Consider the following 25,732-nt stretch of genomic DNA (forward strand, 5'->3'; position numbering starts at 1 on the left):
CTTGCCACACTCCCCTCCTTCCCTCCAATATTCCTTACCTGCACCCACCCCCAACACTCCATGCAAAGCTCGACACTGATATGTGGCTTCCCTTCTATCATTCAAAATTGAATCTCAAACTTATCATGGTTTAATTTTCCCCGATAAAATATACACATAGGACCCAGCTTCTAATTCGATGTATCAATGAAAGTCCTTAGATTAAGCATTATAAACAAACAAGAGACACAGTTAACTTCACAAGAATCTACATAAAATATTTAAACCATGGACTGTGTCATCCATAGTGTAGATGGTCGTTTGCGTCAGCATCTATGACATCTCTGTCCCATCATCACCCAAAAGTAGGTGCGGTCCAATGTATTAGCACTGAAGCATTCATGCATTGATACACATACCAACATGCTCAGTTTTTACCACTTATCCAGAGGCCAAGGGAAGACTTCTCCAAGGAAGGGCTAGCAGTAACATACGAATATTGAAGCGAGACAGATTTTCATCAATTAACATGCTTAGAATCACAAACTCATGAAAACAACAAACCAGAATGTTCTAATGCAGGCTAAATTTAACTGTCCACTTTGAAATCAAATCTATGGACCACAGTAGATAATAAAAAGTGATCAAGACTCTTGTCCTTGTTCAATTTCAGACATAATTAAAATTTCACAAACCTACTCGAGCGCAATTAGCCCCCGCTGATAGGTGGTATTAAAGCCAACTCATCACCATCCGTAACTATTACAGAGTCATCTACATACTCTTGATTGAGGGCAACAATCATACAAGCACCAATCTGCTGCAGGCCAGGAAATTGAGTTATAAGCTTCTGTACACAATCATAGGCTGTGATTGAACAGCCAGCCTCCATTTGAAGAATGGTCTGAGACATACCAACAATCTCCCGGGCCCTTGCAAATAGCAGGACCTTAACATTGATAGCCTTCGTTACACCTTCATGTTCTTCCTCCTCTAACCTTTGCTCCTCACCCATCACTTGTGCCTAGCAGATCGTACATTTACAAGCCCGTGAGACATCCCTTCTGTCAACAATGTAATGGAGAAATATTGGAACCAAAGCCTGAACAAGTTGAGCAAATTCTGTTACCATATTCTGTCATCTATGAATGATTTTCTGTCCTTGAGACATATTGAACAACGTTAAAGCACTATGAGAGAAAAAGAAACAGCAGCACACAATTAATGAGTCATATAAAATATTTGTTGAGAGTACTCTCTGATAATATACAGCCTAGTTGACATGTGAAACATGTGCACAAGTAATGAAATATATGTCCTCAACTGACAGGAGAATGTTGGAATATTATGGTTGCCACCCCACTTGTGAGGGTCCATATGAGGACACGGGGGAGGATGACAAACAGTGCAGGATGGTAGAAAGGAGGTTGGTTTAGGGCTGCCATGTGGGCATCAGATTGGCTACCACATGGGCAGAATACAGATCTCCTTATTGCATTTGCTTTAGGGCAGCTACGTGGGCCACCCATCTGTTAGAAATCGACCAACAGAGGGTGCACACAGCAGAATACTGAGAGAATAGCCCAGGAGTCACACAGTGTGCGTGTGGGGTGTGGAATCACAAACTTCTTAAACTTATGTGCATAGGATAGATGTGCAGACTCATCAATAGACAATGAACCAGCCAGATATAGAAGACACCAAAATAATATATTTCCATCCAAAAGCTCTGGACACAATACAAAAGAGATAGATCCAGAGTCCCACCATTGGTGTGGTCCTCTGATCTTACCACAAGGTACTTCTCCTATCTGCTGGCTATCTCTAGACTCGAGCCCGCGTGCTCCAGCTCGAGCGTATGTAGACTCTTTGTCCAGATCTCAGCACCCTGCTACCCTGGTAGGCAGCCTAGGGTTCAGCCTTGTGAGCTCTAAGTCTGCAGCAGTACCTCCAGCATTCCTTTACCTCCTGGTTGTAGGCCAAAGGATAAGGGTAAGCTGCTCCTATCTGCTCCTCTGATGGCTGACCTGCTGGATGTGAAGAATGAGGCTGGATGCCTCCTTTTATAGGCCCCTTGAATTGACCAACTGGCCTGCCCTAATATGGCCGACCAGTCTGCCATAAACCGACCCCACAGGCCCCTTTTTATTGGGCTGTGGGCACATCTCTAGGGCTGTTTGCTCCCTGCCTTGAAATGGGGGCCCAGCCCCCCTTGTTTTGTGTACAAGCCCCCTCCCACTCCCCTCTATGCATGGGGCTGTGGGCTGGCCTATGTGGCCCACCAGTTTCCTGGCCCTATATAAGGGCAGGTGCTGCCCACCGCAGCCCCTCCCTTCCCTGCAACTTCTGTGCTGCTGCCAGGCCACCTTCAGGACCTTCTTGCAGGTCGTATCCCTGCGCATGGATCCGACATGCTGCCGTACTACTTGCGTCCCGGCCTGTAGACAGCCGCCATGTTTTGCGCCTTTGCCAAGCTCATGTGCTGCCCCGCCACCTGCTGTAGGGCACACATCTGCCCACAATCCTTGCCTCCTGGGTTCCATGGCTTTTTCTTCTTTGATGTGAGGTGCTGCCCATGTGGCAGCCCCCTCTTTCTTTTCTCTTGGGCACATCCTGCCCTAGGTCTCCCTCCCCCATGCTCTCCTCATATGGGGGCTTACAGATGGAGAGGTGACCTTTCCAAAACCCCTCTCACCGACACATCTCGGCCCAATGCCAACACGTCAATGATGATGCTCCAGTAACTCCCTAGTCGTAGTCCTCTAGAACATTTCGATGTCGAAATCTTTTACTGGCTTTTCAGCTAGTGGCTCCTGCTCCTCTGGGCCTGGTTCCGCTTGACCACACCATCCTGGCACACAGGTCCATCTTTGGTAGCACCTCCTAGCATGTCATGTGCACGGATTGGTATCTGATGTGTACTGGGTACACAAGACTAGCTCAGGTAGCCTGGGGAGGCTTAGAGCTGGGCAGGCTTGATTCTCGGGTTGAGTGGCAAGGGTACGAACCAGTTAGGGGTCTTCGCTATTTTTGGCGCTTGGGGCCCGAGTCTATAAAAGGGGCCTAGGGGTTTAGTTCTCAGGGAGCCGATGGGAGCAACGTTCGTTCCCAGGTGCTAGGTCTGATCCTAGATTGAGTCGCGGACGCACGCCTACATCATAGCGTAGCCCAAGGCCTAGTAGCAGATCCCAGGCTTCACAGCACCACCTGGTGGTATGGGACACCAGGCTGGTTAGGATCTGGTTGGGAGTTCATGCCAGTAGCTCAGCTCGTGGCTCGGAGGGGACATCTCTTGATTCGGGATCACATCCCGTAGATGTCATAATTGGGTGGTAAGCAGCGTACTTAGTTTCTCACGTTGTGTGTGTTCTTGTGTTTGCTTGCAGATCAGAGGTTTCAGGAGTGTTGGGACGTGTCAGTTGGTATCAGAGCCAGCTCCTGAGGTAGGAACTTCTGTTCCAAGAATTTTGGACGATTTGTTCCTCCAGGTATGCCCTAATTTCGAAATTTATGCTGCAAGTTCTTGTTTGGTCCGTCGATTATGGAAAGTGGTCAAGATTTAGGGAAAAGGTAGGAAGAAGAGAGTGAGGATGAATTCGAGATTGTTGAAGAGTTAGGTGAGAGAGGGTGTGAGGTGTAGCTAGGAGAGAGTGGAGAGGATTGGAGGAGAGGCGTGAGAGGGGCTGTTGGGTAGGTGAAGGGTTGAGGGGAACCTAGGGGATTCCGTGTTTTGGTCAAGGCTGCGCAGTGGTTAGGTGATGCAGGTAGGTGCGTGTAGAGGGGTGTGCCATAGGCTGGAGCAGGATTCGGCCAGGCTGCTGTTCGGGGAGGCTGACACGAGAAAAGCACCAACCCTCCAAGTTTGGGAGGGTGGACATGCTAAAAAAAGCATCGACCCTCCAAGTTGGGAGGGTGGGCTTTTTTAGAAAGCATAGCTTTCTAAAATAGCTGCACCTTCTCCTTTATAGCCTGGCGAGATCCTAAGCTCAGCCACAGCTTATGATAGTGTGCGCAAGAAGACCCCTCCACACCCCTAGCGGATTTTCGTCACCTAGGTACGGCTTGCAGCAGATAACCGTACGGTACAGCCAGCAGCGGAACCAGCAGGGGGAGTCTCCGGGTTCACCTACTCGAGCTGATCGTCAGCTTTGTACCCCTTCTCTTTGGCCAGCTTCTCTTCTTTCGTCACCTCCTCTCGGGACAGTTTTTTCCTCTGCTCCACTCTCCTTCAAGCTTCGATCCGACCTGTCACTTCTCTAAGTTCACTCCTTTTTTCAGCTTTGTACCCCTTCTCTTTGGCCAGCTTCTCTTCTTTCGTCACCTCCTCTCGGGACAGTTTTTTCCTCTGCTCCACTCTCCTTCAAGCTTCGATCCGACCTGTCACTTCTCTAAGTTCACTCCTTTTTTCAGATCAGATTTCAGTCATGGCTGATTCTGTAAATCCTGAGTTTGCGATGGGTGACCACGATTTGAACTACCCTACGGAGGATGACCAGGGTCTCTACGACGATCTGATTACGAAGAAAGCCTTCAGTGAATTCACGACTGCTCTTGATGGAAAGTTTGAGCAAGTGAACGCGAATCAAACGAGGTTGACGCAGCAACTCCAAGGGATTCAAACTACACTCACACTTTTGACTAGCACTGTCCAGGCGCTCACGCGTGTGGATGCCATGGCTTCAGTGTTAGGTCCGAACATCACTCCAGAACCTTTTCCCGGAGATCAAAAGTCTCGTACCAAGGAGGTTGTTGACACTTGGTGGCACAAGTGGCAAGTACACTTCCAGTTTCACCCTTATCCAGATGACAAGAAAATACAGCTTGCAACCGGGTTTATGTCAGGAAAGGCTTTATTGTGGTGGAAGGAACTCCAACCCAAGCTTGCAACATGGATAGATTTCAAAGGGATCTTCAAGAAAGAGTTTCTGAAGAAGGAGGAAGATTACGATATCGTAGGCAAGCTCAAAGCCCTCGATATGTCAAAGCTGAACTTGACTTTTGAAGTTTATCTTCAGAGGTTTCGAGATTTGCAGACCAGAGCTACAAAGATGGATCCAGTGACCTTGTTAGGTTTCTTTGCGGATGGTTTCCCTGACTCCTACAAGTTACAAATCAAGAACAACGAGTGTACCACGTTGCAAGAGGCCATGAATTACACGCGTATTTATGATGATACCATGGCCAGTGCAAAGGGAACCACAGTTTCCGACACGAGTGGGAAGAACAAACGGAAGTTCTTCCAGTCTACCACCGGTACCGGGGAGACGAAGTCTATAGACAACGCCTCCAAGAAACACTTGACTCAGGCAAAGAATGGTCGAGCCCGTTTCCTTCGTACCTTGAAACTGAAGAAGGAAGGACGTTGCTTCTTCTCCGAGGAGCGAGGCCACACTAAGAATGATTGTCCTAAGCGCAAGAACCAAAAGCAAGCACTGGGACCGAAGCTTCAGGCGGGTCCGGGTACCAAAGCCAAGAGAGCTAATCAAGCCGCGATGACATGTATTTCTGTAAATGTCATTACCTGCCCACTTTCTTGTAATTGCACTTTTAATACTTCATTATTTGGTTCCCATGATCTTTTCCGAGTTTATGGAGAAGTTAGGGACCAAAGAGTTCACATTCTCTTTGACCCGGGCAGCTCTCACAACTTTGTTAATTACAAATTTGTGCAGATGATGGGGCTGTCCACGATACCTAGCGATCACACCTATGAGGTGCAGCTTCCAGCTGGGAAGCAGTTTTGGGATCGCAAGATTGAAGCACTTTCTATCCGGATTCAAGAATACACAGTGGCTCTTACGTGCTATGTTATGCACTTGGAGCATGTGGACTTGTTAATCGGAATAGAGTGGTTTAAAACCCACGATATTCGGATTGGATGGAAGGAACATACCCTTTCTTTTTTGGATAAAGACACCCAATTTTGTATTCAGTGTGATAATATTCCCTCTTCTCACGGACCTATCGTATCTGCGATGCAGCTTCGGAATATATTAAACACTTCTCATTATGATGTCTATCAGTGTGTTTTGATTCCGCTTTCGTCATTTATTGTCTCTGTAAATAACAAGAATGATTTAAGTGTCTTTGAACACCGAGAATTGAGAACGTTGTTAGATGATTTCAAGAATGTATTCCCTGCTCAACTGCCGGAAGGTTTATCTCCAGAACGGGCAGTAGATCATCGCATAGACTTAGTACCTGGGGCTCAACCTATTAGTGTTCCACCTTATAGGATGAGCTTGTGGACCACTTGTTTAAGCTGTATGGTTTACTCTCTAACATAGTCAGTGACAGAGACTCAAAGTTTACAAGTAACTTTTGGACACTTGTTTTTGAGAAGTTAGAAACTACTCTAAGTATGAGTTCCTCAGATCATGCAAAATCCGATGGCAGTACAGAGAAGGTTAACCAATTGGTTGAAGATATGCTTCGGGCATATGTATCTAAGAGACAGTCTTTATGGGAAGATTATCTACCTATGATAGAATTTGCTTATAACAGTGCAAAGCATTCGAGTACTGGTTACAGTCCCTTTATGCTTATGTACGGGTTTCAACCTAAGTCACCAGTTATGGTTGGGTTATAGGGAATCCAAAATGATGCTGCAAAGACCTTCTTGCAAGACATGCTGGAAATGTTGCAGTTTGCCAAGGAGTCTATTAGAAGTGCCCAAGATCGGGACAGATTTTATGCTAATAGACATCGTTCACCTAGAGAGTTCTCTGTAGGAACAATGGTATATTTGCGAATTCCCAAGGAATCCAAGAGCCTAAGTACTGGTTTGGTTCCGAAATTATCCCCCAAATACTGTGGTCCATTCAAGGTTATTAAAAGAATTGGACCAGTTGCATATCAACTAGAATTGCCTCCTGATGTTAAAGTACATCCAGTCTTTCATGTCAGTAGACTAAAAGAAGTCTTGGGTGCGGATGATCAACTTGTTTCTCCTCACGAGATAATAGAAGTTGCAGATTTGACTTTTATTCCACACGAACCTGAGTGTATTCTTGAATTTCGTGAAAGGCAGATTCGAAATAGAACTATCACGGAATACAAGATCAAGTGGAAGGATCGTGTTGAGGAGGATGCAACATGGGAGACATTACAAAACCTCCAGAGAACATTTTCGGGTTTTTTAGTGAACTCAGGAGTGAGTTCTTAGAGGAGGGGAAGTATGTCATGTACACCGATTGGTATCTGATGTGTACTGGGTACACAAGACTAGCTTAGGTAGCCTGCGGAGGCTTAGAGCTAGGCAGGCTTGATTCTCGGGTTGAGTGGCAAGGGTACGCACCAGTTAGGGATCTTCGCTATTTTTGGCGCTTGGGGCCTGAGTCTATAAAAGGGGCCTAGGGGTTCAATTCTCAGGGAGCCGATGGGAGCAAAGTTCGTTCCCAGGTGCTAGGTCTGATCCTGGATTGAGTCACGGACGCACGCCTGCATCATAGCGTAGCCCAAGGCCCAGTAACAGATCCCAGGCTTCACAGCACCACCTAGTGGTATGGGACACCAGGCTGGTTAGGATCTGGTTGGGAGTACGTGCCAGTAGCTCAGCTCGTGGCTCGGAGGGGACATCTCCTGATTCGAGATCACATCCCGTAGATGTCATGGTTGGGTGGTGAGCAGCCTGCTCAGTTTCTCATGTTGTGTGTGTTCTTGTGTTTGCTTGCAGATCAGAGGTTTTAGGAGTGTTGGGACGTGTCATAGCACCACCACCTTTAGTCATGTTCCCGGCTTCGAACTCGAGCAATCCAAATACCACGATCTTCCAATTGTCCCCCTCATATTGAGGAACAACCTGGAGTCTTCCAGGCACCATGCTCTGAGGGTCTGTTTCAACCCGTCCTTCCTTTGGCAAGGTCCGCAACAAATGAATATCCCCAGATAACCTGGACCATGAACTCTCAGTGAGCTCTCAAGCAGTTACTCTTCTGGCTTCAGTACACCTTGTCCATCACCTTCTAGCAATCTGTGTCTGAGATTTGAAGAAGCACCCACACTTCCCCTTTTGCCTTTGAAGAAGACCAATTCCTTCCGATCTCACATTACCTGAGACAAATGAAGAGCAGAGTCTCTCCACAGCATGCTATAAAGGCTCAAATTTAGTTATTCAAGTACATACCAGATCGTCGTATTACCTATCTGCTTGCTCTGAAAGCAAATCATGCACCTCATTGACGCACATACCAATAGCCTGTGTAATCCTGTACTGTCCCCTTCTGAAGTACAACATCCATTTGAACATGAAACCCCAACGCACTCCATGGAATCCCTCGTGTCAGTATCAATAGCCACACACCTCTGGAAGATATCAAGCACTACGTGCTATCCATCACCTTCACAAAGGCTTCTGACTCCTCGTCGACCCACATCTCAATGTCAAACATCATCACTCTGATTTCTAGGTTGGCATATCTGACCTCAGTAACACACGGAGATGTCACCAAGAACAACTCTTCGATTACCACACTTGCTTTGGCTTTTGTGTCACCCTCTGAATCTAAGTCGGACTCCTTCCTCTTTTTCTTCTGATCCGCCGCCTTCTTTCTACAATCCTTCGCAAAATGGCCTTGCGTGTCACAATAGAAGCACTTCTTCTTCTGCTCCCTCTTGGAAGTGTCCTCGTCATCAAAGTCATCCTTCTTGGACTTGCCACCGTTAGGCTTGCCCTTCCCTTTGCCAGCGTAATCCTTCGCCAGCAACGCCTTGTTGTCTTTGTCGTTGTTGTAGAGCTTCTCCCTAGCTTCTTCCTATAGCAATAATGGACCAACTCCTCAAAAGTAAGAGGTTTGGTCCTCTGTCCTGTTGTCAAGCTTTTGAAACTCCGAGGTAGCTTTCTCAGTACCATCAAGGCCAACTGGCACGAGTCCACCTTCTGACCAACTGATGCCAGTTGATCCCTCACCACCTTGACCTTCGTCAAGTGGTCATATACCGAATCTACCTCATCCATATCAAGGTTGTAGAGCTGAAGCTAAAGAAGCAAGATTTGGGATGTGTTGTCTGTCTCGTATAGATCCTTCATAATGGTCCACACCTCTACTGACGTGTCGACCATTTGGATGTGAGGAAGCACAGAGCCCGTCATAGTCCCTGTGATCAATGCCAAGGTATGGGCATCTCTGTCTTCCCAAGCTTCGAGCTCCTCTCCGTCTACTGGCATGAGTATCTTCCCCTCCTTCTTCACCATATCCTCTGGCTTCGCCTCCACTCCCATTGTCAATTTCCACAACTTTCGAGCCACTAAATGACTCCAGATCTTTACCTTCCAAATCGTGTAATTTGATCCATCTAGTTTCCCAGACTCTCCAAAGTTAGTATAAGAAATCCTAGATTTACTATATTTACAAATGTGCTAAGGAACAGAAAGGAGACTGAAATAGCAGAGAACAAGGAATATTTGTATTGCTTGAGTGTCTGTAGTGTGTCATCCATACAGTTGGGCCTCTCTTATATAGAGAGTGAAGAGTCACACATAAAAAGGTGTGTAAAGTGTATGTGCATGAAGAGGTGTGTACCCCTTGTGAAGGGTGTGACCCTTGATGAGAGGGTACATTGGAATGTCTCTTCAATAGAATGTCTCTTGTGAAGGGTTGTGCCTCATAGGAAGTGTCCCGTCAAAAGGGCATACCCTTCCACAAGTGTCCATTCATCAAGCCATCCTAAGTCTAAGATATAGAGAAAGGAATAAGTCACAGATCGTGACATCCCCTCCCACTCAAAATAAGACCCTAGTGGAGATAATGAACTGATGTAAAAAATATCACGGTAAATTCTGAAAATACTACTGTAAAATGTCGGGCTATTGTTGTAAGTCTTCATCAGATTGCCAAGTAGCGTCGGAGTCATCCAAATCTCGCGAAAGAACAAGGAATTCCGTGATAAGTCGATGTCGAGTCTCTCGCTATCGATGGTCCAGAATACGCTCAGGAATAAGGAGAACATAATCGTCTTCGGTTTCTGGGACATAATCACCTGCAGGAGGAACTGCTTCATCGCCTGGAATGTACGTCTTTAGCCAAGAAATATGAAATGTCCGATGGATTTTACCCCATGATGGTGGTAATTCCTATTTGTGTCTTAAAGGTGAATTTTTCGTGGCGATCCAGAAAGGTCCATAGTATCTTGGTTGCAACTTAGGAAACACAGACTTAACCGTCTTATAGCAATGTGAAGCAATGTCAAATTCCAGGTGACGTCTATGTTTGTTGGCAGACCGTTGATACCGCTCTTGCGCTTTTCGCATATGATCCCTGACTTGGAGTAGAATGTCTTGCATTCCTTGAACCAGCTGATCAGCTAGGGCCACTCGATGTTGAAGTACAAAATTAGTTGGTACAATCGGAGTGTGTCCATAAGCTGCTTGGAATGTTGGAATGGAGTCATGCTGATGGCACTATGAAAAGAGTTATTATAAGCAAACTCAAGGAGTGGTAGACACTGTTCCCAAGCTGCTAGGCGTGACTGAATATAATGTTGAAGCATTTCTTCCAAAACTTGGTTGACTCTTTCAGTCTGGCCATTTGATTCTGGGTGGTAGGCGGAACTGAACAGTAGAATTGTACCCAAAGATTCGAACAGTGAAATCCAAAAGTGACTAGTAAACTTAGGATCTCTATCGGATACGATATTCTTGGACAATCCATGGTGTCGGAAGATGTGTTGTATGAAGAGTTTGGCGATGTCCGGAGCCTGTGCACTTCTTTTGCAAACAACAAAGTGTGCCATTTTGGACAATCGATTAACAATTACCATAATCTGAGTGCTACCTCGAGAAGATCGTGGTAGTGTGGTAATGAAATCCATGGAAATACTTTCCCACCTTTCAGTTGGAACTGGAAGAGGCTGAAAAAGTCCTACTGGAAGTCGTCGGCTTGCTTTCATTTGTTGACAAGATAAGCAAGATGTAACCATTTTGATGACGTCACTTTTCATTTGAGGCCAGTAGTATGTTGCTTGACACGACCCCATAGGATTTGACCCTATCACTAATCTAGAATCTCGTCCTCGATACAACCAGAATCATAGCGTAGGGGCCTCGATCCTCCCGACCACCCCCGAGCACATGGGCTACAGCTCGACTCATCCATAGGCCCGTATCTAACCCAGGTGTCCCATACCACCTGAGCCCGTCCAGAGGACCTTCGATGCACCACCTATGATCCGCCATGTAGATGGCTAGAGTCTCGGCCTGGGTCCAAGCCCCATCCATCAGTTGAGGAGTGCTCAACTGATCTACACAATAGCACTGGCCCTCCCTCTATATAGAAGGAAACCCGCTATAGATAGCACAATGCTATGAATAGCTCCCTCCATATAAAGCGAGCACTATATATGAATCAATCTCTATATATAGCAATCTCGGCTAAAATTAGCCATCCAGCCCTATGCTATCTACTAGCCCACGTTCACCTGCTATCCAACCCTAGGTACACCATGCACATGACAGAACTGCTTACGGAGCACGTGTTCAAAACATTCCCAAGTTAATACACTTTTGCTGTCCTTTAAGCGTCGTTGCCACCATAGGAAAGCTGTATCCTTGAGGAGGGAGGCTGCCAAGGCAATCTTTTTGCCTTCAATGAGGTCAACAGTATCAAAGTACATGCGCATTTTTGTGAGCCATTGGTCAACTGTTCGGCGATTTTGTTGACCAGTGTAGGCTTTCGAAAGTTTAATGTCAAGTCTTTTAGTTTTGGAAGCTTGGAGTAAGCGGTACGGAGTTCAGTGTTTTCTACCTCAGTTGGGAACGAGTCCACATAGTCGTCCGGTGGCATCACGTCATCCTCTGTATGTATGGTACTGCGAGAATCTTGGAGTTGTTGGACTTTCTGGACCAAGTCAGAGATGATGTCCTGAAGCTGGGAAATTTGAAGTTGAGGTAGTGCTTCACCTTGTAAGTTGACTTCAGGGGTATTTTTTGGACTTGAGTCGCTGATCTCCGGAGAGGTTGCACGCGAGCGTTGCGACATATCTGAGGTCCCTGTGAGAAGAGCACGAACCTGCGCTCTAGTTTGTACCATTCCTTGAAGAAGATCCGGGCTGCTCCCTAAGGTTTCTCATGTTTGAGGGGGCAAGCGAGGCAGGATGGAACCACCCGTGGAAATCTGGCAAAGGAGGTCCTGCCTGAGGTAGCACCGGTGATGCCAAAGTGGGTGTTACTGCTCGTGAGAGTACAGGGGTAGGTTGCAGAGTCCACGGATCTGAGAAGGAATAAGGAGCTGCTGTTGGGAGTGGAGGATATCCAGGAGAAGGAGTGCCTTCAGAGTGTAAATACTGTCTTGGGGAAAGTACAACCTGTGCAGAAGGATATCTGGGAGCTGAAAGAGGTGGAGAGTACCCTGGAGATGTTGAAGCTGAGGGGTAAAAGTCTCTCCAAAGATGGACAGCAAACTCGTGAGGAATATCGGGTTCTGGGTATCTACGTGTCTTGTGAAACACAACCTGGACTATGATGAGGAAGTAATGTAATTGAGGTGCCTCACGCAGAAGGTATAGGATGTGGTCCAAGTCACTGGAAGGGCACGTGACACAAAAGACCCACGATGCAAAAGCTCTGAAATGGGCTGGTTGTGCAATCTCAACACGATATTGTGTGGTAGATGATGCCTGAGGTGTCCTTGAAGGGACTGGGGCATTACCAGGGGTTTCCATGCTTTAAGGAGGAGGCTTTCATTTGCTGTAATTTGATAATGAGCGGCAAATAACAATATGAAAGAGAATCCTTAGAAATAGAATGGAAAGAATCCACCTGGCATAGATTAGATCTGCCAATTAGTTGCAAACATGGACCTCCGGACAGTGATCTGCAGGCCTTTTCTAGCTGTCCTTGCAAGTCCACGTGGATGTGTGAACAAGAAACAGGTACCTGGCGAGACTTTCGAGCCAGATGGACGTTGGCAGAGTCGTTTTTCAGACTGCGTGAGAGCTGGCGCACTTCTCCTGCGTTGAAATCCGGGCCTGATTAAAGTGGCCTGCGTTGAAACCTGTGGGATAATAGAAGCAGGACCAGGCCTGGCTAGACAGAAATAGAGGGCAGCAAAGAGCGCTGTTCACAGGCTAAAAGTGGTGTGATGAGCAGCAGGGGCCAGGCTAGTTTGATTCGAGATCAAAAGGGCAGCAAGGGCTGCTGGTCACAGATAATCATGGCGATGAACCAACAAGAACTGGCTGCTGCAGAACGATCTAGCGTATGCCAGATGGAAGCCTAAACGAAAGTGCAGCCTGCTTGAAAAGGAGAAGGCGGGAATCACGTACGGCTGTTTTGGAGCGGAATAGGCTGACATGAAATCGCGATTGAATTTCGCCCTTTTTCCTTGCTGGTTGGTAGTTGCCAAAAAATTAAAACGTGGGTTTAATGAACCCTTGGGTAGTCTAGGGTTTGGCCTTGGGTGTAGGGCTAGTTGCCCTTTTTAGGTCCTCTAGGTACCCTTTTGTAAGTTGGTGCTTGGTGCCAAAGGGTGTGCCTATTCTAAGGGGTGTGACCCTTGGAATAGGTGTACCATTTCATGAAGGGCTGTAACCCTATTTTAAAGAGGGCTGTCCCTACACAAAAAGGTGTGTCCTTTTTTCCACAATGGGGTGTGTCCCTTGGGTGAGGAGTCAAAACCCTTTATCAAAAGATACGTCCGATGGTGAAAAAGGTGCGTCCCTTGGTTTTGGGACAACCCAAGCACATCGACACGATTTTCGTCGTGTCCATTCACATCAACTCATGATGTGAGGGAGATGGAGAGGCCACTAATGACTTTAGGTGGGGTTGGCGCTAAAAAATTTTACGCTCATTCTCTCCATCTCTTCCATGCACAATGTGCGTGGATATCCTTCTAGCGGAAAGAGATGTATCAGATAGGCGCTAGAAGGTGGGGGGCATTTCCTATAGGCAGGAGCGAAATTTGCTTTGATACCACTGTAAGAAATCCTAGATTTACTATATTTAGAAATGTGCTAAGGAATAGAAAGGAGACTGAAATAGCAGAGAACAAGGAATATTTGTATTGCTTGAGTGTCTGCAGTGTGTCATCCATACAGTTGGGCCTCTCTTATATAGAGAGTGAAGAGTCACACATAAAAAGGTGTGTACTCCAAAGTGTATGTGCATGAAGAGGTGTGTACCCCTTGTGAAGGGTGTGACCCTTGATGAGAGGGTACATTACAATGGGAGTGTCTCTTCAATAGAATGTCTCTTGTGAAGGGTTGTGCCTCATAGGAAGTGTCCCATCGAAAGGGCATACCCTTCCACAAGTGTCCATTCATCAAACCATCCATAAGTCTAAGATATAGAGAAAGGAATACGTCACAGATCGTGACAGTTAGGGATGGTGAAAGAAAGAAATCTGGGGAAGGAGGAAGGGAGAGCAGGGGCTGAAGAGGATGAAGAGATCGACATCTATGCTGCTAAACCACACAGCAAAGTTGAACAAACTCAACCTTCAGTAGACCAAAACTCTGAACGCACCTGACTGAACCCGAGTGACCCTCCTTCTCGCAAGGGCATTGTCCTCCAATCGTAGAAGTCGATTCCCAAGAGCTTCTGAATCAGGGTCGTCCTTCAGCAAGGTCCCTGCCTTCATGCTCCCACACTTGTGAGCCTCCTACTTGGGCTGTGATACATGTTAGAAATCAACCAACAAAGGGTACGCAAAGCGGAAGACTGATAGAATAGCCCAGGAGCTCGCACAGTGTGTGTGTGTGGGGTGTGGAATCACAAACTTCTTAAACTTATGTGCATAGGATAGATGTGCAGACTCATCAATAGACAATGAACCAGCCAGATATAGAAGACACCAAAATAATATATTTCCGTCCAAAAGCTATGGACACAATACAAAAGAGATAGATCCAGAGTCCCACCAATGGTGTGGTCCTCTGATCTTACCACAAGGTACTTCTCCTATCTGCCGGCTATCTCTAGACTCGAGCCCACGTGCTCCACCTCGAGCGTACGTAGACTCTCTGTCCAGATCTCAGCACCCAGCTACCCTGGTAGGCAGCCTAGGGTTCAGCCTTGTGAGCTAAGTCTGCAGCAGCACCTCCAGCACTCCTTTACCTCCTGGTTGTAGGCCAAAGGATGAGGGTAAGCTGCTCCTATCTACTCCTCTGATGGCTGACCTGCTGGATGTGAAGAATAGGCTGGATGCCTCCTTTTATAGGCCCAAAGGGCCCCTTGAAGTGACCAACTGGCCTGCCCCAGTCTGCCATAATAGCGACCCCACAGGCCCCTTTTTATTGGGCTGTAGCTTTTTCTTCTTTGACGTGAGGTGCTGCCCATGTGGCATCCCCCTCTCTTTCTTTTCCGTTGGGCACATCCTGCCCTAGGTCTCCCTCCCCCACGCTTACAGATGGGGAGGTGACCTTTCCAACACCATCATCTATGTCAGCACATAGGACCAACTATATGCCCAGAGTTAGGGCAGCAGGCTGTGGGGCTGAAACAGGCCCAGACAAAGGCCCTACATTAGGGCAAGTCTATAGGGTGGTGCAGGGCCTGGAAAGGTTGCAATAGGCACCTGTCAAGGGCCTATTTATAGGCTGCATTGGTCAGCAGCGCTCCAAAATATCATTTCTAAAGCAAGAGTGCTTAGAAAAGAAAGCTGATAGGGCATTGAGCAGATTAGGAAAACCTTGAAAAATGTCCATACCAATATGAACTGGCAAAGGCTGAAATTATCCTTGTGACTTTGTCGCATCATACTTTGCTTTAATGGGTCGAGCAAGAACATAAAACTGATACACATCCTCCTTTCCTATGGCCAATAGAATTCCTTCTGGAGAGATCGATGAGGGGTAAATAGCTCTATGTCCTACAAAAAGGTGGGTCATGGCATTCAGCTGTAACTTTCTCTTGTACATCTCTAGTCAAACAAATTCTCTTCTGGATCCAAAAACCACCGTCCAAATACAACAATCTCCATATCCAACCACCTTCAATTCACTTTGTCCAAATCCTAGGGAAGTGAAAATCATCCTTATATGCATCTTTCATCACTTCCAATACTTCAGGATGAGATGCTGAACTTACAACGGCGCAAGGTCTTCATGATAAAACATTTGCAACAATATTGTCCTTTCCTGGCATATGATGAATAGGAAAACTGAAGATAGAAAGAAAATTCCACCATCTCATATGCTTTTCCCAAATCAAAGATGTAGATAGAAGATAGTTATAGATTGTTTGATGGATGGACACTCTTATGTGTTGGAGAAATAGGATCAATGCCCCACCTGTGAGCCCCCAACTGAGCAGAGCTCAGGGTTGACACCTCACCATGTATATGGGTAGTAGATGAACCTGTAGGGGGTTGGACTGAGGCTGTAGCAAGACGGCTGCCACATGGGCAGCAGACACGAATCCTCGCTAGGGTTCACCTGGGGGTCATCAAAGATAGCTTTCCTAGGCTGGCTATGAGGCTGGAAAGAGCACAGCCACGAGCCCAGATGGACGGCACAATCTGCAAGAATGTGCAGCAACAGCAGCAAGAGAATGGCTGCAAGCAAGAGAGCTCACCTGGTCAACAGCAGGCACAGGATCACACACAGCAGCACAGCAGTCTGTACAGACTGTCATGGAGCAATGCGTAAGACTGCAGAGAACTAGCAGAGGCTGGAGCAAACAGCGCAGCAGCATGGATAAGTCGCAGGCTGCAGACAGACAGGAGCCAGAAATGGTCAGGGCCTATTTCTAAGCTGCAGGGAGAAGTACATAGTAATAGACTGGTCAGGCAGTTGGGTGACCAGCTGACTGATCGGGCAGTCTGGGGCCCCCTTGGGGGGGCATTTGTTAGTCAACTCCAGGGTGCAGACCAGCCATCTGGTGGAAGCAAAGGAGTGGCTGTATGCAGCAGAAGGGTATTCCAGGAGCACACAAAGGTGCATACTACCCACAGTAGAAGCACTTCTTTTGGCTCTTTCTCTTTTCTTGTTGTCACCATCAGAAGTATCCCCGTCCTCACCCTTGGCATCTTTCATTTTTTGTGGCTTCCCTTTGCCACCTTTTTTTGGCTATAGAAGCCTTCTCATGTCCATTGTCCTCATCCTTCCTGTTGTAAACCTTCATTTGATCTTCTTCTTGAAGCGCCAACAGACCGAGCTCCTGAAATGTATGTGAATTGATTACTATCCACCTTGTGACCATTGCTCTAAGCTACTCTCTCAGAACCCTTACCTTCACTAGGAAGTCATGGGCTGATTCCTTTTCATCAATTTGTAGGTTGAATAGTTGGTTCTGAAGCATGATGATCCTCCTTGTATTCCTGGTCTCGTAGAGATCTTGCAGGATCTTCCATGCCTCGTGTGATGTGTCCACCAGTTGATGTGTGGTATCACAGAATCCGCAGTCGTCCCAATGATCATGAGCAGCCCGATTGCATGCTTTAAGATCCATGTCCTCCACTTTTTCTGGTTCCTCCACTTTTTCTGGGTCTACCGAGTATATCAATCTCACATGTGGCATCCAACATGCTTTGTCTCCCTGCTGTTCGTCACCTCCCAAATCTCCCTGGCCACCATATGGCTTCTTTCCATATTGAATAGTTGGTTCTGTTCAGCTTCACTGAGATCAATTTGCATACTCAGAAGTTACAGTGTTCATGAGAGACAGAGGAGTGGAGCAAAAGATAGACTTGAAGTCACCGAGGGGAGCCTATGCACAGACTTGCTCAGAAGTTACAGTGTTCATGAGAGACAGAGGAGTGGAGCAAAAGATAGACTTGAAGTCACCGAGGGGAGCCTATGCACAGACTTGCACAAAGCCGGCTTTCTTCAATGGCAAGCATCACCAAACTGAATATCCATGGTAGGTGTTTTCGTTGTGTTTTTTGGGAGATGTTAGTACAATGCTTTGGGATTAAAAAGTTGTACAGGTGCTCTCAGTTCAATGGAGAGTGGAAGGTGAAGGCCTTCCCCGCAGACGGGAATCTACTCCTTGCAGAGGCTTTTGACACCTGGCTGCAAGATTGTCCTTAAGATTAGCAACGAAGACTCCAACAAGTTCGAGTTGTGGATCGATGGAGGCTTCTCCAAACAGGCCCAGTTGTTTACGATGTTAGAAGGACCAGACGACAATCTTGTCACGGGCATGTGATAGACCGACTCCAAAGACGGCTGGAGTCATTCTGACCCGTGGGGATCTACGTGGACCAGGCACTTGCAGATTTATGCGATGAGCTGCCCCTCCTTGGGAGCCATGAGGCTGGTATTAAGCCCAGCAGCCCATAAGGGGGGTAGGTTGGCTGTGGTTTAGACCAGCAATAGGTGCCCACAATATGGCTTTATATAGGCGAAGTGAGCTGCCACTAGTCAGCCAGCATTCATTTGTCCCGCATGTCCCAACCATGCAAACAAAACGATGTGGACTTTGTTTTATGCCATATTCTTTTGTCATTGAAGTAAAAAACTTCCAGCCAACATCAGCAAGTCCTGTATCCCGGTAAAAAACTTCCAGCCAACATCAACAAAGACAGGTCCATACTATTTTCTAATCTGCCGTCAAGGCTACCATTTATCTGCAGATGTCTATCTTCAAGCACACAGTGTGCATCAAATGATAACTTTATTAGAATTGTGTTATGCTGAGACTGTGTGGCTACTTTAAATTAACTTGGTGAATCACATAACCGTGAGCCGCCGATTGCAAGCACGCTTAGCTGAAGATTTAAAGAACGAATGAATAGGCAAAGGATGGCCGGCAAAAGCACTACTGAATGCATAACGAGTCAAAACTGAAGATCCCGGACTATACCATTGTGTGAACTTCAAATGGAGGGAGGAGGATGCAAAGGCTCGCTGGATATTGCAAAAACTATACAGCAAGCGCCGTTTCCCTCTTCAATGTGGACGAGAGCCAAAAAAAAGGTGAGGGATGGGAGGAACTGAGCCAAAGGAGTTGCAAAGTGCACAATATCAATCTCCTTGTCGCTAGCTAGCTATTGCAAGGTCAGTCTAATAGCAACTAGATTTGCTGCAGGCAACCTTTCTCTAGTGGTGCACTTAACTACTACATAGGCCCCCCAAGTCGATGTTTTGTAGGTATTAATTAATTAATAAGCTCCCGCTCTGGCCAATTAACGTAAGTGAGCGATGTGAAATTAACTTAAGGTAGTTGCCTAATCAATGCCAAGTTTCGAGAGACATTCAGAAATCCAGAATCTTCAGGAGTATATGAGGGGGACAGGGAGGGGGTTGTTGAAGCAAAGAGGGGGAGAGGGGGAGGGAGATGCAGACAGATGGGAGAGGGGAGAAAGGGGAGGGAGAGTGGAGAGAAGACTGACGGGATGGAGATGGAGATGGAGATGGAGATGGAGATGGAGATGGAGGAAGAGGGGAGAGAGATGAGCGGAGAGGGGAGGCCACTGAGGCGAGGGAGAGAGGACAGAGGGGAGGCCACTGAGGCGAGGGAGAGAGGAGAGGGGAGATGGCAGAGGAGGGACAATCAAAGGTGAAGGATGAAAGAGGGGCGACGATCGGAGGCAAAGGGGCGAGATGAGGGCATGCATAATTAAACAACTTAGGCATAGGTTAATTGAGAGTGACTTGGGAGGGGGTGCGATAGAATTAATTAATTAATAGGCGGAGGAGCGATAAGGAGCATAACAACTTGAATCCTAGCATTTTATGAAATCTTTAAAAGAAATCAACAAACTCATACAAATATGACATGAGACAACACACAAACTCCTAGGACCCCAAGGGTCATGATTTATGTGATGTCCATATTTCCAAAGTTGAAGCTCGACAAATACATGAATAAGGTGAATGCTCACAAGAGCTCATAACTGATCCTCGTTGCAGTCTATACAATATTCACATGAACTGCAACCATATGCATAAAGATGTTACCATCCTTCGATGTTGCATCTAGCTTGGATTTCTTTATTCCCTCATATATCAAGGACATGCATGAAAAGAGAGGAATGTTGTAAGTATTCAGATTGAAAACAAGTTTAAAAAAATTCCCAAAAAACTTGAAAATAAGTAATTTTGAATGGACGAGCAATTAAAAATACTTATATGATAATATATAATATAACCACACATTGTGTGTGCGAGGAGGCAACGCGCTTCCTCCCCCAAAGAGTTATAATCCAAGGGAACGAGCCCTTCCTCATGCAATGATTTTTTGAGCACCGAGAATATTAGCACCGAGAATAAGTCTCACGAATGGATAAGATACTCGCATATTACCTGAATGTCAATAGATATAATCATAATCGAATGCCAGTAAAATCACCACATCTCTTTTATTGATGAATAGAGGCCCCCAAACTTTGAGATATGTCTTCCTATGTCATCTCAGTTTCCTCTTTCGAATATACGGTGAGTTGGATCCCTGAGAAATTCTCAAATGTCAAGTCGGCTGTCACTAGTACCATGATAGCAACTGATAAAACTCCAAGCATTGTTTGCCTGCTTTGCAAGAATCTCACATTTGATCCAAGTGTCCCACGAGACTCCTGCCTCATTACCATCCAGAAAGCCTAGGTACACAAGCCCAATAGTAGGTTCGTACACTCTTTTTAGGTTCCACCAAAAACAGTTTTGTTACATCAAATAGTTTGTTGATGAGCTCATATACAATATTGAGGTTGTCGTAAGGTCTGACCCTAATGCATTCCTAGTGATGAGTAGAATCTCCACTTTGCTTGCCCCATGTTTGCAATTTATCTTTCAAATAGCTAGTTCTTTATAGCATAAGCCCTTTGGGCGCTTAAACTTAATATCCAGTTGAGAAAGTAGTGCTAGATGAAAGTAGTGCTAGATGCATGTCGTTGTTTGCTAACAAGGGCACATAGAAAGCCTATGTGAGCTATCCTCATCTTATCAAGAGCTATAAGTAGCAAAGCCACGATCGCCAGACCCGATAATACAATCACCAACTCGCACATAACTTTCACCTGCTTCAAGTACAATCCAAGATTGTCGATATAGTTGTGGAGTGTGGGATATGCTGATATCCCTCAACTAAAGACTCAGACATTTCCTGATACATCAAAGTTGGGATTTGCTTATTCACCTCAAACTAATGGCTCAAACATTTTCTGATACCTCGACAACCGAGGCAACCGAGGGGGATGTAGCTACTAAAGGAGAAGGGGCGGTAGGACATCGAGTGTGGGATATGCTGGTTCACCTCGAACTAAAGGCTCAAACATTTTCAAAAGCACAAAGGCATGGAGAGAATGAGCATGAGCAAAAGTACCATGGTGGGTATGAGGAGGAATAAGGGCAAGGACATTGTGATTGTCATAGCCAGCAGCAACCGATGCAATCGAGGGGGACGCAACTACTAAAGGAGAAGATGAGGTGGCAAGACATCGCCATAGCCATAGCCAGTAGCTGATGCAACCGAGGGGGGTGCAAGTACTGAAGGAGAAGACATGGCTTGCATGACACCAAGTGTGGGATATGCTGGTGCACCTCAAACATTCCCTGATACCTCAATTTCACCTCGAACTTAAGGCTCATACATTTCTTGATACCTCAAAATGTATGAGCCTTTAGTCCGAGGTGAAATTGAGGTATTAGGAAATGGACCTTTAGTACGAGGTGAAATCGAGGTATCAAGAAATATCTAGGGTGAACCACCATATCCCACACGGTATCCTGTCGCCCCATCTTCTCCTTCAGTAGTTTCATCTCCCTCAGTTCCATTGATTGTTGGCTATGGCTATGGCAATGGCAATGTCCTTGCCCGTATTCCTCCTCATACCCACCATGGCGCCTTTGCTCATGCTTGTACTCGATCTTCACTTCAGCTCCTTTGACTCAGCCCCGTTCCCCCTTCCTCCATAGTTTTCTTAAGTTCAAGTATGTACTTTTAAGGGAAAAGTACATATCAGGAATCGTGTGTACACCCATATATTTCTGGAGAATTGTCTCCATATTCTCTTCTGAAAGATCATCCGCCTAATGCCATAATAACAAATAGCAACATCGTTCCTCCTCTTCATACACTCCATGCCGTTGTCTGCCATAGCGTGGCACCTGACTTCCTCCTTCTCATATCCCCCATGGTTCCATAGCTGATTGTTCTCCTATGCGCTCCTGCAACACAGGTTATCTCGGGATACATCTTCAATTTCATGTTTCTCATCACCATGAGCGCGGTGCTCCTAGGCCTTCAAGCCAGCTCTGATAGACCATTGGTTATAACGATGGAACAGTAAAAAATTGGGTTTGTAATGACAATACTTCTGCAAATGGTAGTCTTCTCGCAATAGGCCATATCTTCTCCAGCTGATGTGGCTTTCTTTGGCAACCAACATACTGTCTGTTCTATAGAAGTAAGATGTCAACCCACTGCATGCACGCTTGCAAACTTTTTCGTTCTCTAGGAAGCTCCTGCAAGGTGCCAATTTCTCAGAAATGTGAGAATCTCGATTTTTGACCTTGCATATGCCAATATGGATGAGTAGAGGATAGGAGAACTTCGAGCAGTTCAACTCTTTCTTCTTCGTGCACAACCATAGCAACAAGAGAAGTAGGATGAGCACTCGCAACACGCCGACTCCAATACCAATAGCAGCCCAAAGTTTAAGTCTATTCAAGCTTCTGTTTCCCCTCACATAGCTTGCTTACAAACTTGTTGGAGATAGCATCTTCATTGGTGTTAGGGCTGCAAATTGGTGTATTGATAGTTGCCACAATCTTTGTCATGGTTGGCATGTCGATTGATGGCACCTTCCGCGCTGTCCACCATGAACTTGGTCACTTTGATCTGGGACTTGTAGTATATTGCATGACCCTCGTATGGGGCTTTCTATCCTATGTTTACGACAATTCCCAAAAATCTTTACCCATAATCAACCAACATGATCTGACCGAGCTTACTTTAGTCCTTAGCCTTGCATACTCGATTAATTGATTCAGAGGTGAAGAAGAATCGTTGTCTTCCTCCATCTACTTATCTGTCTGTGGCCTATTGTTCAAGACCCTCCTCTTAAGCTTCTCAAGCATGAGCTTTCTCATTCACGTGAGGAGTATTTGTGGAGCATCACTTGCCATACTCAATGATGAAATGCCTTGTTAATATTGTTCACCAGTTTTTGTGACAATTTATTGACCTTAGAAATTTCAAAATCTTTACTAAAAGGGTAGAGGACGAAAGCATATAAAATCCTAGCATGAAAGCATGGAAGAGCCTGTCTACGCTTTTATGTTCTAGGACTTTAGATCAAACATAAATCAAGGGCTTATAATTGGGACATGTAGCTCAAGAAGAGCTCAAGAAACCCAACCTTCCCCCTTAGGTTGCATACCATAATAAGAATGAAACTTGAAGCACCTGTATCAATGCTCTTGATGGTGAGTTGTCGTGTGTGTTGAGTTCATTCCCCATGGTCGATGTCTGATGACCCCATGAGGGCCCTGCTTTGTGGCATGACATTAAAAATTATTCTCTTCTTCTTGGACTCGCAATCTCACACCCCTTGCTAGGATCCCCTAGTTGGCACATGGGGACAACCTCTTGCCCATAGAGGAGGACATAGAACTGAACGATGGTAGTGGTGGTTCACACCAACTGACGGTCATCATGTTGCCAATTTATGTCAACAACTTGTGATTGGTACATGTAGTAGGCGGCAACGTTCATGGGTTGGACACAAATCTTTTATGCCAACTAGGCTACAACCCACCTTTTGGAGAATGGACGCTAGGTGTTGTGCATAGGGTGTTGCATCCCCATTGGTCGATAAAGGACTGAGCCCTACCACAACCACCTTCCAAACTTTTGGACGGGGGTCTTGGCTACCCAATGGTCTCTAAAGGACCTCAAGCTGGGTTCATAAGGAGTGCAACCATGCCTCATGAAGGGTTGCCATCCTATGTGAACCATAGACATGACATTACAAATCACAGCAAGGTTTTCCCAAAAAATATGGTCAACATCGCCTGGTAACTTGGCCGTCATGAAAGGTAATGGTCAATTGGGTATTGAACCCTACCCACTAGCCCCATTTTGTTGCTTGTGATACACTACACATTTTTGTTTAATTTGGGGGCCTATGGAGCCTTGGCTAATCTTCCTGGTGGTACCTATGGTTCTTGGATTGTGAAAGCATGGCCTTCCTAACATTTGGAGGGACGATAGTCCAATCAATGAACCGTGATTGGTTAGGATACATGGGGAACCTATGTGCTCGTGGACATTGTGACCATCCAATGGATGAAAAGACATGGACTGATGCTTGCATGGGTGTAGCATGGAAGTGGGAGCCAGCATGGCTAGCCAATTAGATCATAGAGACTTCAAGTTTTAGTCGTGTGAAGCAGTGATTCAAGGTGGCTTTACGAGTCCTTTATTGACATCCTCTCTACAATGTTTTGTATCTTTGTCCAAGCATCTCTTATGAGAGTCATCCTAATGTTCCTCTTGGATATGTGTTTAGCTGCCAGGGTCTCGTACCTAGCTGTTGGTATGCATTAGAAAGTTGGTTAGCTTCTCGAATAGTTGCAAGTCTTAATATTGAGTCTCAAAACTTATAAACAGCTGCAATCCTTAGTAGAGGAGCATTATCATCTCCATAGTCATTGTCTATGCTTTGAGTCTTTATAATACAAAGTTTTTTGGGTTTTATCGTCGCCTCTTGGATTATTTCATGTGGAAATTTGCTTTGCATTCAAGTTAAAAACTTGCTTGTGGAGAGAGAGGGAGTGTAGTGTCTTGAATATCACGGGTTGAATATCTCTTATTTCTTATACCAATGGTATCAGAGCATCTAGGTTCTAATCAAAGTGATGAGTGGAGGTTTCTGAGACATTACAAGGTACTAGAGAATCTAAGTAGTCGATTGAGGTTCTAGAAAGCCATATTGGATGAAGCTGTGAGGGGTGAGGAACCATGGCACAACGAAAGTGTGATGATCCTACAAGTGCATTGACGGCAGTTATTGCATCATGCAGATTTTTTGAAAGCTTCGTTGATCGACAATTGTAGATAGCCCTTTGTGATAAAGATTTTATAACCTTACTTTCTTCTTTCAACGGTTGCAGGCATCTTTTTTATCTTCGTAAATCTATTTGTTCAGACTTGGCCCTTTGCAGAGCTAATGGTGTTTCATTTTTAGGTTCTCTGTTCTTCATTTCTCTTAGTAATGGCAAGTGCTCTTTACTTCAATATTTGGTTGCTGATGAATATAAGCATGCAGAAGATTGAGCCTTCTAAAGAACTTGCAATTGCTAGACAAAATTTGAGTAAGAAAGGTCCATCGATCAGAGTTTTTTTGTCAAATCACCAGTGTGGGTGCCGATTTCTTGGTTGAGTGATTTGATATGTGAGCCTTTGTGGGCATGTCTTCTACTTTGTTATTCAGGTGTTTATTACAGTTGGTCGAGATTGCCTTTTTTGGTTAAAGATGGTTAAATCCTATAGAAGCTTTAATATGCTTTTCAAGGGTTTTCTAACTTTTGGTAGGCATGCAACTTATCTTGGTGATTTGGCTCTTCGATGAGTAATCACAATTGATGGTGTGGCATAAGAAGTTTATATCCTTTATTTGGTATTAGTATCACTTTTATGTACGTTTGATAAGAGTGTGAGGATCATGTGGAGCCTGGTGGCTATCACTCAAAATTTTTCAATTTCTAAGATATTATAAGGGAGTGAGAGGACGTGCGGAATGGATCATTGTAAAACCATGTGTATGAATGACAAATACCATAGTATGGGGTGAGACTTATTTATTATTAGGGTTTTCTAAATAGGAATAGTAAGGCATATAAAGAAGTGGGTCTCATGTCCATGTGTGCTCAA

The 25,732-nt window shown here is 45.6% G+C and overlaps 2 protein-coding genes across 7 annotated transcripts; one reads left to right on the forward strand and one right to left on the reverse strand.

The window, feature by feature from the left end:
• Window positions 1-547: 547 nt before the first annotated feature.
• On the reverse strand, window positions 548-19,269 carry CNX7 (co-factor for nitrate, reductase and xanthine dehydrogenase 7). 6 transcript variants are annotated; one of them, XM_087376171.1, is made up of 2 exons: window positions 19,251-19,269; window positions 548-1,043 (listed from the first exon to the last, which is right to left on the reverse strand). In XM_087376171.1, exon 2 carries the CDS (start codon window positions 992-994, stop codon window positions 689-691), a length of 306 nt encoding a protein of 101 aa, XP_087232297.1. In that variant the 5' UTR covers window positions 995-1,043; window positions 19,251-19,269; the 3' UTR covers window positions 548-688. The 6 variants fall into 6 exon arrangements, with proteins under 6 accessions (XP_087232297.1, XP_087232295.1, XP_087232293.1 ...); XM_087376169.1 differs by lacking the exon at window positions 19,251-19,269 and adding an exon at window positions 18,722-18,972 and having other exon boundaries at window positions 548-1,081; XM_087376167.1 differs by lacking the exon at window positions 19,251-19,269 and adding an exon at window positions 18,722-18,971 and having other exon boundaries at window positions 548-1,003.
• LOC147900857 (uncharacterized) lies at window positions 4,404-12,950 on the forward strand. The gene is made up of 3 exons (XM_087375670.1): window positions 4,404-4,415; window positions 4,542-5,232; window positions 12,847-12,950. The coding sequence occupies exons 1-3, from the start codon at window positions 4,404-4,406 to the stop codon at window positions 12,948-12,950; spliced, it is 807 nt and encodes a 268-aa protein (XP_087231796.1).
• Window positions 19,270-25,732: the final 6,463 nt, after the last annotated feature.

This window comes from Dipteris shenzhenensis, chromosome 6 (assembly GCF_047967505.1).
Source record: "Dipteris shenzhenensis isolate YYH24624 ecotype China chromosome 6, Dip_SZ_1.0, whole genome shotgun sequence".
Taxonomy (NCBI): Eukaryota; Viridiplantae; Streptophyta; class Polypodiopsida; order Gleicheniales; family Dipteridaceae; genus Dipteris; species Dipteris shenzhenensis.

Coding starts and splice junctions, on each gene's coding strand:
- LOC147900857 (XM_087375670.1), top strand. Junction 5,233..12,846: donor GTTCTTCCAGTCTACCACCG/GTACCGGGGAGA, acceptor AACAAGAAACAG/GTACCTGGCGAGACTTTCGA.
- CNX7 (XM_087376166.1), bottom strand. CDS start 14,479: ATGCCCTTGCGAGAAGGAGGGTCACTCGGGTTCAGTCAG. Junction 1,004..14,440: donor GGTCACTCGGGTTCAGTCAG/GTGCGTTCAGAG, acceptor ACGATCTGCTAG/GCACAAGTGATGGGTGAGGA.